Source organism: Schistocerca americana, chromosome 4 (genome assembly GCF_021461395.2).
Source record: "Schistocerca americana isolate TAMUIC-IGC-003095 chromosome 4, iqSchAmer2.1, whole genome shotgun sequence".
In the NCBI taxonomy this organism is placed as follows: domain Eukaryota; kingdom Metazoa; phylum Arthropoda; class Insecta; order Orthoptera; family Acrididae; genus Schistocerca; species Schistocerca americana.
This window is the reverse complement of record NC_060122.1, coordinates 823,318,532-823,333,317: the sequence shown is the minus strand read 5'-3', so window position 1 is coordinate 823,333,317 and position 14,786 is coordinate 823,318,532. Positions and strand designations below refer to the sequence as shown.

The following is a 14,786-nucleotide window of genomic DNA, read 5'->3' as shown; positions in this document are numbered from 1 at the left end:
CGGACCCTTGATGTTCTTATTGTACATTAATGACAATATTAGTAGTATATTGAGACTTTTCGCAGTTGATGCAGTTATCTGTAATGAAATACTGTCTGAAAAACACTGCATGAGTATGCAGTCAGGTCCCTCAGATTGTAAAGTGGTGCAAAGACTGCCAACATAGTGCAAATGTTCAGATATGTAAAATTTTACGCTTCAAAAAACAAAAAAAAACGTAGTGCCCTATGACTACGATATCAGCGAGTCACAACTTCAGTTCTTCAACTTACATAAATAACTCAATGTTATAATTTGTAGGAATACGAAACGGAAAGGTCTCACAGGGTCTGCCGCAGGTACTACAGGTGCAGGTTCATTGGTGGAACACTAGACAAATTGAATCCGTCTACAAATGAGACTGCATACAGAACACTCGCACGAACCACCGCACAATATTACTTAAGTGTGTGGGGTCCATACTAAATAATTAGAATTATATTAGTACCTTCAGCTGCTAACGGGCGTTGATCTATATCAACGGGGACAGGTGAGAATGTGTGCCCCGACTGGGACTCGTACCCGGGATCTCCTGCTTACATGGCAGACGCTCTGTCCATCTGAGCCACCGAGGGCACAGAGGATAGGGCGACTGCAGGGACTATCTCGCGCACGCCTTCCGCGAGACCCACATTCTCACCTTGAATGTAAACACACTACATTCCTAGTGTCCCACCCTAACACACTCATTACTCGTGGAAGACATTCTCACCAAGTCTCGTAAGAGTTCAGGGAATATGTGTGCATCCGCACAGAAGAAGAAAGTCATGGCCGGTGTTGCCAGAACTATATACTTATATGGATATGGTGTCTGTTCTTTCGGTCATGTAAGCCGGAGATCCCGGGTTCGAGTCCCGGTCGGGGCTCACATTTCCACCTGTCCCCGTTGATATAGATCAACGCCCGTTAGCAGCTAAAGGTATTAATATAATTCTAATTTCGCTTTAGACGGATGCAGGTCATCAATGGTGTCTGCTCTTTCGGACATGTCCGAAAGAACAGACAACATATAAGTATACCATACTAAACAGGTGTAACAGGAGGTATTGAGTGTGTACAAAGAAGAGCGGCACGATCGGTCACTGGTTTGTTTGACTCGCGGGAAAATGATACGGGGGTGGCGAAAAACTGCACTGTCAGACACTTGAAGATAGACATGAATTGCTCCGAGCTAGCCAACTTACGAAGTCCCGAGAAACGTCTTCAATTGATGACTCTAGCAATTTACTAGAAACCCCCAATGTATAGCTCCATCGAGATCCTGAGAACAAGATAAGGTTAATTACAGTGCGCAAAGAAAAAATGTAAACATTCATTCTTCCTGCGCTCCGTACATTAACGGAACGGCAAAACGTCGTAATATCTGGTAAAATAGGAAGTTCTGTCTGCGGTGCACGTCTCAATGGTCTGGACAATATGGACGGAGATGTCCAACATGCTTGTGAAACTGATTCGTTAGTGAATACGCTATCCGGTATGAAGTATCCGGACAGTAATGCGTAATGCGGTAATTGATCAGTAACTGTTACGAGAGAGCGAAACCCGCCAATATGAAAGGAGGCGGGGTCTATCGCGCTGAGCTAAGGTAACAGCAGAATGAGTCGATCAGGAGAGGTCAGTGACACTGAATGCGCCCTCGTCATTGGATGTCACCCGGGTAACAAATCTATCAGCGATGTCTCAACCTCCAGAGTGGGCCAAGTGGAGTGTTGGTCATGAGGAGACGCGAAGGAAAAACCGCAGATAAACGAAGACTAGGCAGACCACACGTGCTGACGGATAGCGACCGTCAGGTATTGTGGAGAGTGCTCGTAAAAAAGAAAAGAAAAATCGCATGAAATGAGCGAAATGAATCACTTCTTCCTGATCTATATTAACGACATAGGAGGCAACCTGAGTAGCCGTCTTAGATTGTTTGCAGATGATGCTGTCATTTACCGTCTTGTAAAGTCATCAGATGAACAAAACGACTTGCAAAATGATTTAGATAAGATATCTGCATAGTGCGAAAAGTGGCAGTTGAACCTGAATAAGGAAAAGTGCGAAGTTATTCACATGAGTACTAAAACAAATGAGCTCAATTTCGATTACACGAGAAGTCACACAAATCTGAAGGCTGTAAATTCAACTAAATACTAAGGGATTACATTTACAAATAACCTAAATTGTAACAATCACGAAGATAAAATTGTGGGTAGAGCAAACCAAAGACTGCGATTCACTGGCAGAACACTTAGAAGGTGCAACAGGTCTACTAAAGAGACTGCTTATACCACACTTGTCCCCCCTATTCTGGAGTATTGCTGTGCGGTGTGGGATCCGCATCAGGTGCGACTGACGGATGATATCGAAAAAGTACAAAGAAGGGCAGCTAGTTTTGTATTATCGCGAAATAGGGGTGATAATGACACAGACATAATACGTGAATTGGAGTGGCAATCATTAAAACAAAGGCGTTTTTCGTTGCGACGGGATCTTCTCATAACATTTCAACCACCAGTTTTCTCCTCCGATTGCGAAAACATTCTGTTGGCACCCACCGACATAGGGAGAAATGATCATCACGATAAAATAAGAGAAATCAGGGCTCGCACAGAAAAATTTAAGTGCTCGTTTTTCCTGCGTGCCGTTCGAGAGTGGAACGGTAGAGAGACAGTTTGAAGGTGGTTCATTGAACCCTCTTCCAGGCATTTTACTGTGAATAGCACAGTAATCACGTAGATGTAGATGCTCGTGAATTCCGAAGTGCTGCGAAGAGTTCAGAGAGCACAATAAGTGTGCGTAGGGAGTTAAAAATGGTTAAGCAGCTTCTCAAAGGCCACACTTGCCTTCGTCAATGTTAAGCGACGCATGGACAGTGGGTAACTGGAGAGGAGTAATTTGAGGTGATGAATCACGCAGTACCTTTAGACAACTCGATGAGAGTGTTTGGCTTTGGCCAACGCGTGGAGTAAGATACCTGCCATCATGTGTAGAGTCAACAGCAAAGTGCAGAGGAGGCGGTGTTACGGTATGCGCTTGTTTTTAGTGGTTAGGGTGTGGTCCCTCTATTGCGCTTAATAAAACGCTAGATGCAGAAATTTATGAACGCATTTTACAATTGTGTACTATGTACAATGCAGGGACAGTTCGGAAGCGATGACTGTACAGTATGACAATGGACTGTGTCATTAAGTAGCCGTGTGTGAGACACTGGTTTGCGGACAATAACATTCCTGAAAGCGACTGGCGTCCCCACAGCCCCGGTCCAGACTGTATACCAATTACGTTCCTTTCGGAGTATGCTGATGCATTAGCTCCATACTCAACAATCGTATACAACCGTTCGCTCGACGAAAGATCCGTACCGAAAAACTGGAAAGTTGCAAAAGTCACACCAATATTCAAGAAGGGCAGCAGGAGTAATACAAAAAATTACACACCCATATCGTTAACGTCGATATGCAGCATGATTTTAGAACATATATTGTTTTCGAACATTATGAATTACCTCGACGGAAACGGTCTATTGACACATAGTCAACATGGGTTTAGAAAACATCGTTCCTGTGAAACACAACTAGCTTTCTACTCACTTGAAGTGAGTGCTATTGAAAAGGGATTTCAGACCGATTCAGTATTACTGGATTTCCGGAACGCTTTTGACACTGTACCACACAAGCGGCTCGTAGTTAAAATGGTTCAAATGGCTCTGAGCTCTATGGGACTTAACTTCTGAGGTCATCAATCCCCTAGAATTTGGAACTACCTAAACCAAACTAACCTAAGGACATCACACACATCCATGCCCGAGGCAGGATTCGAACCTGCGACGGTAGCGGTCGCGCGGTTCCAGACTGAAGCGCCTAGAACCGCTCGGCCACAACGGCCGGCCAGGCTCGTAGTGAAATTGGGTACTTATGGAATGTCGTCTCAGTTATGTGACTGGATTTTCGATTTCCTGTCAGAGAGGCCACAGTTCGTAGTAAAAAAAATGGTTCAAATGGTTCTGAGCACTATGGGACTTAACAGCTGTGGTCATCAGTCCCCTAGAACTTAGAACTACTTAAACCTAACTAACCTAAGGACATCAGACACATCCATGCCCTAAGCAGAATTCGAACCTGCGACCGTAGCAGTCGCGCGGTTCCGGACTGCGCGCCTAGAACCGCTAGACCACCGGCAGTTCGTAGTAACTGACGGAAAATCATCGAGTAAAACAGAAGGTAGTGTTATAGGCCGTTTGCTGTTCCTTATCTATATGAACGATTTGGGGGACAGTCTGAGCAGCCGTCTTCGGTTGTTCGCAGATGGCGCAGTCATCAGAAGATGAAAACAAACTGCAAAACGATTTAGAAAAAAATATCTGAATGGTGCGAAAAGTGGCAGTTGACCCTGAATAACGAAAAGTGTGAGGTCATCCACATGACTGCTAAAAGGAACTCGTTAAACTTCGGTTACACGGTAGATCAGTCTAATCTAAAAGCCGCAAATTCAATTAAATACCTAGGTATTACAATTACGAACATCTTAAATTCGAAGAAACACATAGAAAATGTTGTGGGGAAGGCTAACCAAAGACTGCATTTTATTGGCAGGATTCTTAGAAAATGTAACAGACCTACTAAGGACACTGCCTACACTACACTTGTCCGTCCTCTTTTAGAATACTGCTCCGCGGTGTGGGATCCTTACCAGGTAGGACTGACGGAGTACATCGGAAAAGTTCAAAGAAAGGCAGCACGTTTTGTATTATCGCGAAATATGGGTGAGAGTGTCACAGAAATTATACAGGTTTTGGGCTGGAAATCATTAAAAGAAAGGCGTTTTTCGTTGCGACGGAATCTTCTCACGAAATTCCAATCACCAACTTTCTCCTCCGAATGCGAAAATATTTTGTTGACACCGAGCTACATAGGGAGGAACGATCACCACGATGAAAGATATAGGTGTTCATTCTTCCCGCGCGCTATACGAGATTGGAATAATAGAGAATCGTGGAGGTGGTTCGATGAACCCTCTGCCAGGCACTTAAATGTGATTTGCAGAGTATCAATGTAGGTGTAGTGTAATGCCAACGGCAAATCTTTGGGATGAGTTAGATGGCTCTGAGCACTATGGGACTTAACATCTATGGTCATCAGTCCCCTAGAACTTAGAACCACTTAAACCTAACTAAATTAAGGACAGCACACAACACCCAGTCATCACGAGGCAGAGAAAATCCCTGACCCCGCCGGGAATCGAACCCGGGAACCCGGGCGCGGGAAGCAAGAACGCTACCGCACGACCACGAGCTGCGGACGGATGAGTTAGAACAATGACTTCACTCTTGCCCGCAGTGTGTAACGTGGCCAGGTTTTGGCTGTTGAGGAAGAACAGGCTGCCGATCTTCCGCAGGCTCAGATAGACCTCAGTGGAAGGGCCTCCGGCAGAGTTGAAGCCGTCGTAAAGGAGAAGGGCGGTCACAGTCGGTACTGATATCCACTCGTACGTGTCCGGACAGTCTTGGGCAGGCAGTGCTTGGCTGCTGCCGGCAGGCAGCGCGCGCACTCACCGCAGTCTGTGAGGACGCAGAGCCTGGTGCAGGAGACGGCGAGCACGCGGCCGCCCTGGCCGCGCGCCTCGCAGCGGAACAGCCCGGCGTCCTCCGGGAAGACGTCCCACAGCAGCAGCGAGCGCCGGCCCGCCGGCCCGCGGCCGTACCGGAAGTCGCGGCAGTCGGGCAGCGGCACGCCCTCGCGGGACCACGTCACCGACAGCTGCTCGCCCTCTGCGGCACACGCGCCACCACACCTTGCTTCAAATGGCTCCGAGCACTATGGGACTTAACTGCTGAGATCATCAGTCCCCTAGAACTTAGAACTACTTAAACCTAACTAACCTAAGGACATCACACACATCCATGCCCGAACCAGGATTCGAACCTGCTGCCGTAGCAGCAGTGCGGTTCCAGACTGAAGCGCCTAGAACCGCACGGCCACTCCGGCCGGCCACACACTTTGGTTTCACCAGCTGCGACATAGTGTCGTATATGTCAAATGTTCTTCATTCCAGTCTTTGATCACAATATCAATTCTTTTGACGAAGACCGGTTTCAGTCAGTAATGACCATCCTCAGATCTTTTCTACACCTTGTCCTGAAGTCATGAGATATACACTACTGGCCATTAAAACTGCTACACCACTAAGATGACGTGCTACAGACGCGAGAATTTAACCGACAGCAAGAAGATGCTGTGATACGCAAATGATTAGCTTTTCACACCATTCACACAAGCTTCGTGCCGGTGGCGACACCTACAACGTGCTCGCACGAGGAAAGTTTCCAACCGATTTCTCATACATAAACAGCAGTTGACCGGCGTTGCCCGGTGAAACGTTGTGGTGATGCCTCGTGTAAGGAGGAGAAATGCGTACCATCACGTTTCCGACTTTGATAAAGGTCGGATTGTAGCCTATCGCGATTGCGGTTTATCGCATCGCGACATTGCTGCTCGCGTTGCTCGAGATCCAATGACTGTTAGCAGAATATGGAATCGCTGGGTTCAGGAGGGTAATACGGAACGCGGTGCTGGATCCTAACGGCCTCGTATCACTAGCAGTCGAGATGACAGGCATCTTATGCGCATGTCTGTAACGGATCGTGCAGTCACGTCTCGATCCCTGAGTCCACAGATGGGGATATTTGCAAGACAACAACCATCTGCACGAACAGTTCGACGACGTTTGCAGCAGCATGGACTATCAGCTCGGAGACCGTGGCTGCGGTTACCCTTGACGTTGCATCACAGACAGGAGCGCCTGTGATGGTGGACTCGACGACGAACCTGGGTCCACGAATGGCAAAACGTCATTTTTTCGGATGAATCCAGGTTCTGTTTACAGCATCATGATCGTGGCATCCATGTTTGGCGACATCGCGGTGAACGCACATTGGAAGCGTGTATTCGTCATCGCCGTACTGGTGTATCACCTGGCGTGATGCCATGGGGTACCCCTGCTTACACGTCGCTGTCACCTCTTGTTCGCATTGACGGCACTTTCAACAGTGGACGTTACATTTAGATGTGTTACGACCCGTAGCTCTACCCTTCATTCGATCCCTGCGAAACCCTACATTTCAGGAGGATAACGCAGACCGCATGTTGCAGGTCCTGTACGGGCCTTTCTGGATACAGAAAATGCTCGACTGCTGCCCTGGCCAGCACATTCTCCAAATCTCTCACCAATTGAAAACGTCTGGTCAATGGTGACCGACCAACTGGCTCGTCACAATACGCCAGTCGCTACTCTTGATGAACTGTGGTATCGTGTTGAAGCTGCATGGGCAGCTAGCTGTACCTGTACACGCCATCCGAGCTCTTTTTGACTGCCCAGGCGTATTAAGGCCGTTATTACGGTCAGAGGTGGTTGTTCTGGGTACTGATTTCTCAGGATGTATGCACTCAAATTGCGTAAAATGTAATCACATGTCAGTTCTAGTATAATATATTTGTCCAATGAATACCAGTTTATCATCTGCATTTCTCCTTTTTAATGGCCAGTAGTCTATAAATCTACTCCGCACAGCATCGTCACATGGATCTAAAATAAGGTGGAGAATAGGCCATACGTGTGGACGATGTGGCCTATTCTACACCTTATTTTAGATCTATGAGACGATGATGTGCGGAGTAGATTTATATGCTTTGATGATGCCATTACGGTCTTATCACTTTACGACATCGTATAGAAAAGATCTGAGGACGGTGATTACTGACTGAAACCGGTCATCGTTAAAAGAATTGATATTGTGATCAAAGACTGGAATGAAGATCATTTGACACCTCGATTAACTTCTACCACACAAGCCACTCACCGTCACACTTCTGCAGACGGAGTCGGAATTACTGACGAATCAGGCTCAGCAGTCGAGGCAAATGGTCTCACGAGGAGTAAATCACCGCCAGACGTGACGAACGCGGTACAATTTGCGACGCAGGGTGTTTCCAAAACATCCATCCGAATCCAATCAGCCATATCTTCTACACTAATTAAGATAGAAACTTGGGGCGAATTTTAACTTACGCTTGGGACTACTTAGTTATTTTCAAAAGAACTAAACGTTTTACAAGCGGGTAGCACGGAAGCACATACCACCTTGCACTGCTTTTTATAATTACGTTTACGATCAAAGTTATTATTTACGTTTCACAAATGCTGAAGGTGCCCTGGACCAAACACCCAGACGATATTCAGTCCCGTCCCTTACTTTTGCATTCGCTGCTGTTGTTGTCTGACGTCGCTATTCACCCAAAACTGTCGGAAGGGGAAGCACACAGTTCGAGTCTTTCACAGCCGTCACGAACTGGGAAGCACCTTGAGACCAGGCTAATTTCGACGCCAATGGTGCATCACGAGAACCGTAAACTTCATTATGACTGATCCATCGTTCTGTCAGCTCTCCGTCGAGAAAAGCTCTTACACGCAAGTGCGAGTGCGGGCGTGGTTTGTCCTCTTCGAAAATGAAATTTTAGGCTATTGTTAACGTTTCGAGCACGTGATTGCCGTAAGCACCTTTCCGGGCCGCAAATTTGTTTCTCGGGGAACGGTGAATAACACGTGAAGCTTTTGCGAGTCTCTGACGTGCGCGACTTCGCTATGCGCGTGTTCAAACCTTGTAGGGACATCTTCAACTTTTTATAGTCCTGTCTTCCTCAGTTGCGTGTAATATTACGGTATATTAATAATTTTTACACGTTGACAGGGAATGCTTGACATAGCTGTGTTGACCTCTTCATCTTTTATAGTCCTGTCTTCCTCAGTTGCGTGTAATATTACGGTATATTAATAATTTTTACACGTTGACAGGGAATGCTTGACATAGCTGTGTTGACCTCTTCATCTTTTATAGTCCTGTCGTCCTCAGTTGCGTGTAATATTACGGTATATTAATAATTTTTACACGTTGACAGGGAATGCTTGACATAGCTGTGTTGACCTCTTCATCTTTTATAGTCCTGTCGTCCTCAGTTGCGTGTAATATTACGGTATATTAATAATTTTTACACGTTGACAGGGAATGCTTGACGTCACTGATGAAAATGTTTGCTAGTGTTCCTGATATTGGGGATCCCATGGGCAGTCCATCAGTTTGTAGATAATATTCTTTCTCAAACTGAAAGTAGTTTTGTTCAGTTGTCACTCTGAGCATATCTGTTATTTCTTTTATTGCATCTGTGGTGAGGTTGCTGTGGGATGAGAGATTTTGTTCTATGATTTCTATTGCTTCTGTGATAGGGATGGAGGTATACATATTTTCTATATCGAATGAAATCAGTGATGCTGTGTGTGGTACCTGTATGTTCTGTATGTTTTCTATTAGGTTTCCTGTGTTTATCACTGTTCTGATGTTTTATAGTGTTTTGTAACTAACTTTTGGAGGTGTTTGGCTATGTGGTATGTTGGGGCTTTCTTGAAGCTGATAACAGCTCCCATTGGCATTCCGTCTTTATGTACTTTCAGTTGACTGCGGAGTGTCGGTGCTTCTGGGTTTTTCTGTGTTAAGTAGTATTTCTGTTTGTCTGTGAGTGTTTGTTCAATGTTTTTCAGTGTTCGTTTCACATTTGCCTGGAATCGTGTAGTTGGATCTGACTTCAGTTTTTGTATGGCGTTGGTGTTTATGTATTCCTTGGTTTTTGTGATGTGTTTAGGTGCTGTTTTTTCGAATAGAGCATCTTAATTTCATGTAGTAACCAATATCGTTCTGCAAATGATTTCGACTTTTGTGCCACTGTAGAACTGTTTTTAACCTTTACATTAATGTAACTTGGAATTAAATCGTTCTTTTTGCATGTTTTGTTGAATTTTATATGCTGTATCGTCGTATGGAGTCTCAGATGTATTTTCTTGAACCTGTTGTACACGTTGACAGGGAATGCTTGACATAGCTGTATTGACATTTTCAACTTTTATAGTCCTGTCTTCCTCAGTTGCGTGTAATATTACGGTATATTAATAATTTTTACTCATGGACCGTCTGACAGCAACTGAATAAAACACAATTTTAGTGCCATACAACAGAACAGTGATAAACACAGGAAACATAATAGAAAACATACAGAACATACAGGTACCACACACAGCATCACTGATTTCATTCGATATAGAAAATATGTATACCTCCATCCCTATCACAGAAACAATAGAAATCATAGAACAAAATCTCTCATCCCACAGCAACCTCACCACAGATGCAATAAAAGAAATAACAGATTGCTCAGAGTGACAACTGAACAAAACTACTTTCAGTTTGAGAAAGAATATTATCTACAAACTGATGGACTGCCCATGGGATCCCCAATATCAGGAACACTAGCAAACATTTTCATCAGTGACCTATTGTCCACGCAACCTGCCACTGATGATGCCTTGCAGAAAATAAAGGCGAAACGCGTATGGCACTAAAATTGTGTTTTATTCAGTTGCTGTCAGACGGTCCATAAGTAAAAATTATTAATATACCGTAAACGTTGTAGGGGTTCACTTTTCCATTTAAATGGAGCATAGCACTTGAGTGGACACTAAAGGTCGAAGGAAACTGTTATCTACCATCTCCACGTCCTGAATGAATTCACAGAACTGTATACGTTTTACTTTACCACCATCATGAAAGGATGGTAGCACTTGAATGCAGCAAGCTTTAAATCACGAAATGCCACCGTAAAGCACGCCACACAGACGCGTGAGTATGGCTAACTCTCGCCTGGCACTTCGCGTAAATTTTTGTGGACTACATGCGGAAGTCTGTTGAATGCACCGTACTTGATCAATATTCTGGGGCGACCTGTGGATTTCTCCTTACGTAAACGAACAGCGTTGTCAAACTGCCGATGCCATCCTGGAATGCTTTGAGCTGTAGCGCTGTATTCTCGATGAAGATCATGCAGCCAAGTTGTAACTGAAGTGCTCCCGTTGAAGCGGAAAGTGCCGTTTGTTCCTGTGTTATTGCGCTTTCGACTCGACGCGCGTCTCGCAATCAACTAACGAGCTAGCTGCACAGGAGAGACCTGAACCGCGAACTACATCAACTAGTGATTTATAACTGGCGCCGAGGTAAGCTTTTAGTTTGGATACGTAAGTAAGAATTTTTGCCAAGTTTCTATTTCTCCTCATTTAGAAGATATAGTAGCCTGAAGTAGTATGCGTGTTTGTAAAGCTACATATATATATATATACACTGAAGCGCCAAACAAACTGGTATAGGTATGCGTATTCAAATACAGAGCTATGTAAACAGGCAGAATACGGTGCTGCGGTCAGCAACGCCTATATAAAATAAGTGTCTGGCTCAGATAGATCCATGGACGCTGCATGTCAGCAGGGGACTGTTCAAGCTGGTGGACCCTCTGGAATGCTGTGAGGCGTGTGCAGTTGGAGTGATATGGGAGCCCTGATACGTCTAGATACGATTCTGACAGCTGACACAGACGCAAGCATCCTGTCTGATCACCTGCATTCATTCTGTAGTGATTCGAGAATTTCCACGTAAATTCTGGAACCACTCGACCTTCTGCCGCCTCGAACACGCGATGTTTTAAAGACGAGTGTCAGAGAGCCTATTTACTGCGCAACACGTGTCTCTGTGTGTGCAGGATTGACGTTTGGCACGAGAAGACAGGAGCTGCGTCATACGAGCGGTACCGGCAAATAGTTAGCGGCAGCGCCTTGGAATCTGTTTCGAAAGGCCAAGGAATGTGTGTGTAAGATTCCGTGGTTTGTGGTGCCATGAGGATTGTTAAAGAGACAGATGAAGCACGGATTGTATAGAGACTTTTGACTTACTTCATGTCTTGGCTATGAACGAAGCAAGACACATGTATGATGTCCACAAATTATTTGGTTATCAAACCATTGATGTTTGAATATGTGTAAAGGAGTCTAATGTTTAAGGACAAAGTTAGCTTGCAGAAGTTGTTGTTTGTGGAAGTTGAAAATATAAAGTGATTCAACTGAAAAGTATTCTACGAGTACCCAAATTATTTCAAGAATACAGAAGTAGTTTAGTAAATTCCTTTAACCAGCTGTAGTCTTCGGAGAAGAAGCTTTTGGGAGATCGACGTAGCTGATTACCCAGAGAAGAGGATCGGCTACACACAACTGATCTGAGAGGCGTGTGGGCCTTGCAACTCAATATCACACTGTCTCTTGTCGTCCGAAAAACGTTAGAATCAATGTCCTTTGTGCGTTCTGACCGACGTGGGCAATTCCAGCAGGACAATGCGACACCCCCACATGTCCAAAATTGCTACAGAGTGGCTCCAGGAACACTCTTCTGAATTTAAATACTTCCGTGGCCACCAAACTCCCCAGACATGAACATTATTGAGCATATCTAGGATGCCTTGCAACGTGCTGTGCAGAAGAGATCTCCACCCCCTTCTGCTCTTAACGGATTTATGGACAGCCCTGCAGGATTCATGGTGTCAGCTCCCTCCAGCCCTACTGCAGGCATTAGTCGAGTCCATGCCACGTCGTGTTGCGGCACTTCTGGTTGCTCGCAGGGGCCCTACACGATATTAGGCAGGTGTACCAGTTCCTTTGGCTCTTCAGTGCATATATAAGTCTGAAATAGTGTGAGTCTTTGTAAAGCTATATATGTGCAGCAGTTGTCGTAACAGAAGCTGGAAGCAATGAAGAGTTGACTAGGTAGTTACTTGCCGCATGGGTCTCTTGGCAAGGCGTATCCTGATGACGTGGTGCGAGTCACATTAGAGAATAACAGTTTAATTATTATTGCCATATGGACGCAGCATTTAAAGATTAGTTCACGTAACAGAAAACAATATTTAATTTAGTAACACAAGTAACAAAGTAACACTGTACTGTAAAGACGCGGCAAGTTTCTAAAAGGAACATTTTCAGCTTAGTTTCAAATTTCCCTTTGGTGTGTGACAAGCATTTAAAACCGATGGATATGTCATGACAGAATTCTGTAAAAGCATTATTCACCCTTTACTGAAATGATTTCAGTTTTAATGAACAGTAATGAAGCTATTTTTTCATGTAGTGTTTTAATTATGGATTACATTATTCGTGATGAATTCTAATGGATTATTTAAAACACGCGCCACGAAATAAAATCTGCATTGTGATTCCACAGTTAAAACAAGTGGCTTCTTACAAATTTGTGTACAAGACAATCTAGAGTAAGCACTACATATTATTCTTATGGCATGCCTTTGTACATTGAATGCTTGTTTCTGAAACACGAATTACCCCAGAATTCAATATGAAATGCTTCTTTTTGCAGGAAATGAGATGTTTTCCTTCGCTAATCTGCTTTTTACGTCGTTCTTGCTTCGCCCGTAATGCGTTGTTTCGCTTCCAAGGTAGACAGAAGTCTTCACTTCGCCCAAGACGTGGTCCCAGATTTTGATGTTAATTTTGTCGCTATTCTGATTTCCGCTCCTCCTCATTACTTTCGTTCTTCTTTGTTTTATTCGCAATCTACTGTCTGTGCTCATTAAAGTGTTCACTCCTTTTGACAGATGCCTCACTCTCACCGGTGATAGCAATGTCAGTAGCGACTACTATCGGTGATTTCCTTTCACCCAGAATTTTAATTCTACCCCTGAACCTTACTTTTGTTCCCCTCAACCCTTTTTCCAGCGTACAGTTGAACAGCAGCGCAGAAACATTCCATCCTTACCTTACAGCCCTTTCATTTAAACGCTTCGTCTTCCATTATTGTTTCCTCTTCGTTCTCTGTGGCTTATACCAATTTTTCTTAGTATTCCCAACATGTCGCACCAGTTTATGTTGTTTTTTTGTGGGTCGACAAATACTATGAAGATGTCTTGAATTTTATTAAGTCTTCGGTGCATGAACAAGTACGACGTCAAAACTGACTATTATGCGTTTATCTATCCTAAAGCGAAACTGATATTCATCTAACAGAGCTTCGATTTTCTTTTCCATTACTCTGTATATTTTTCTTTTTCATTGATATGGATGCGTAAAATGTTAAAATGATTGTACGATAGTTTTTATTTACAATGCCATACCAACTCCAATTGGACCGTTTGCAGTAAAGTTCTACGCTGTTCTCGCCGTTAGTAGCGAGCTCCGTAGGTGACACTCATGATAAATGTTTTGATACAGAATGCGTCAAATGAACAAACCTAAAATACATACTTACAAAAAAGATGAAATAATATATTTATATGGCTAGAAACTGGTCTTTACAGGTTTTTGTGTATAAATGACTAACGATCTCTACTCACGAATTCCTCAAAGGTACAGGGCGATCTGTTATGAATAAACATGTTTAATCATTATCTAAACACGCTTCTGTTATCTGTCAAAAATTTACTTTCTATGGGTGGGTTGTCAAAGACTTTTATAGCTGCATATTTCACCCCTTAGTATGCTAAAACTAGATCGATTAAAGGATAATGCACATTTTTTTCTTTGTAGCGTTGCACTTGTAAATATTTCTGTTACTCTCAAATTTAGGAGGACTATTGCTAAATAAGTGAATAAATGCAATGTGAGGCTGTGGTTAATATTTCCCCATGTATGCACATGTAATATTAATAACATTTTTGTTCGTGCAATGAATACTTTTGCCTAAGGAATTACCACAGAACATAAGCCCGTAAGGAAATATGCAAAATTTGTTAGTGACTGTGTATCCCCTAAGTTGACAATTATTCTAACGGAAAAAGTATCAACACCTTAACGTTCTAGGAGGTCTACTACATGGTTTTTTCAGTTTAAGTTTT

The 14,786-nt window shown here is 43.8% G+C and overlaps 1 protein-coding gene across 1 annotated transcript in view; it reads right to left on the bottom strand.

Moving 5' to 3' along the window:
• The window catches only part of LOC124613832 (titin homolog), a 1,109,199-nt gene that overhangs the window by 201,014 nt on the left and 893,399 nt on the right, over positions 1–14,786 (bottom strand). The window contains exon 29 of the mRNA XM_047142555.1: positions 5,576–5,791. Within this exon, the coding sequence (XP_046998511.1) occupies positions 5,576–5,791 (216 nt within the window). The remainder of the gene's footprint in view (positions 1–5,575; positions 5,792–14,786) is intronic.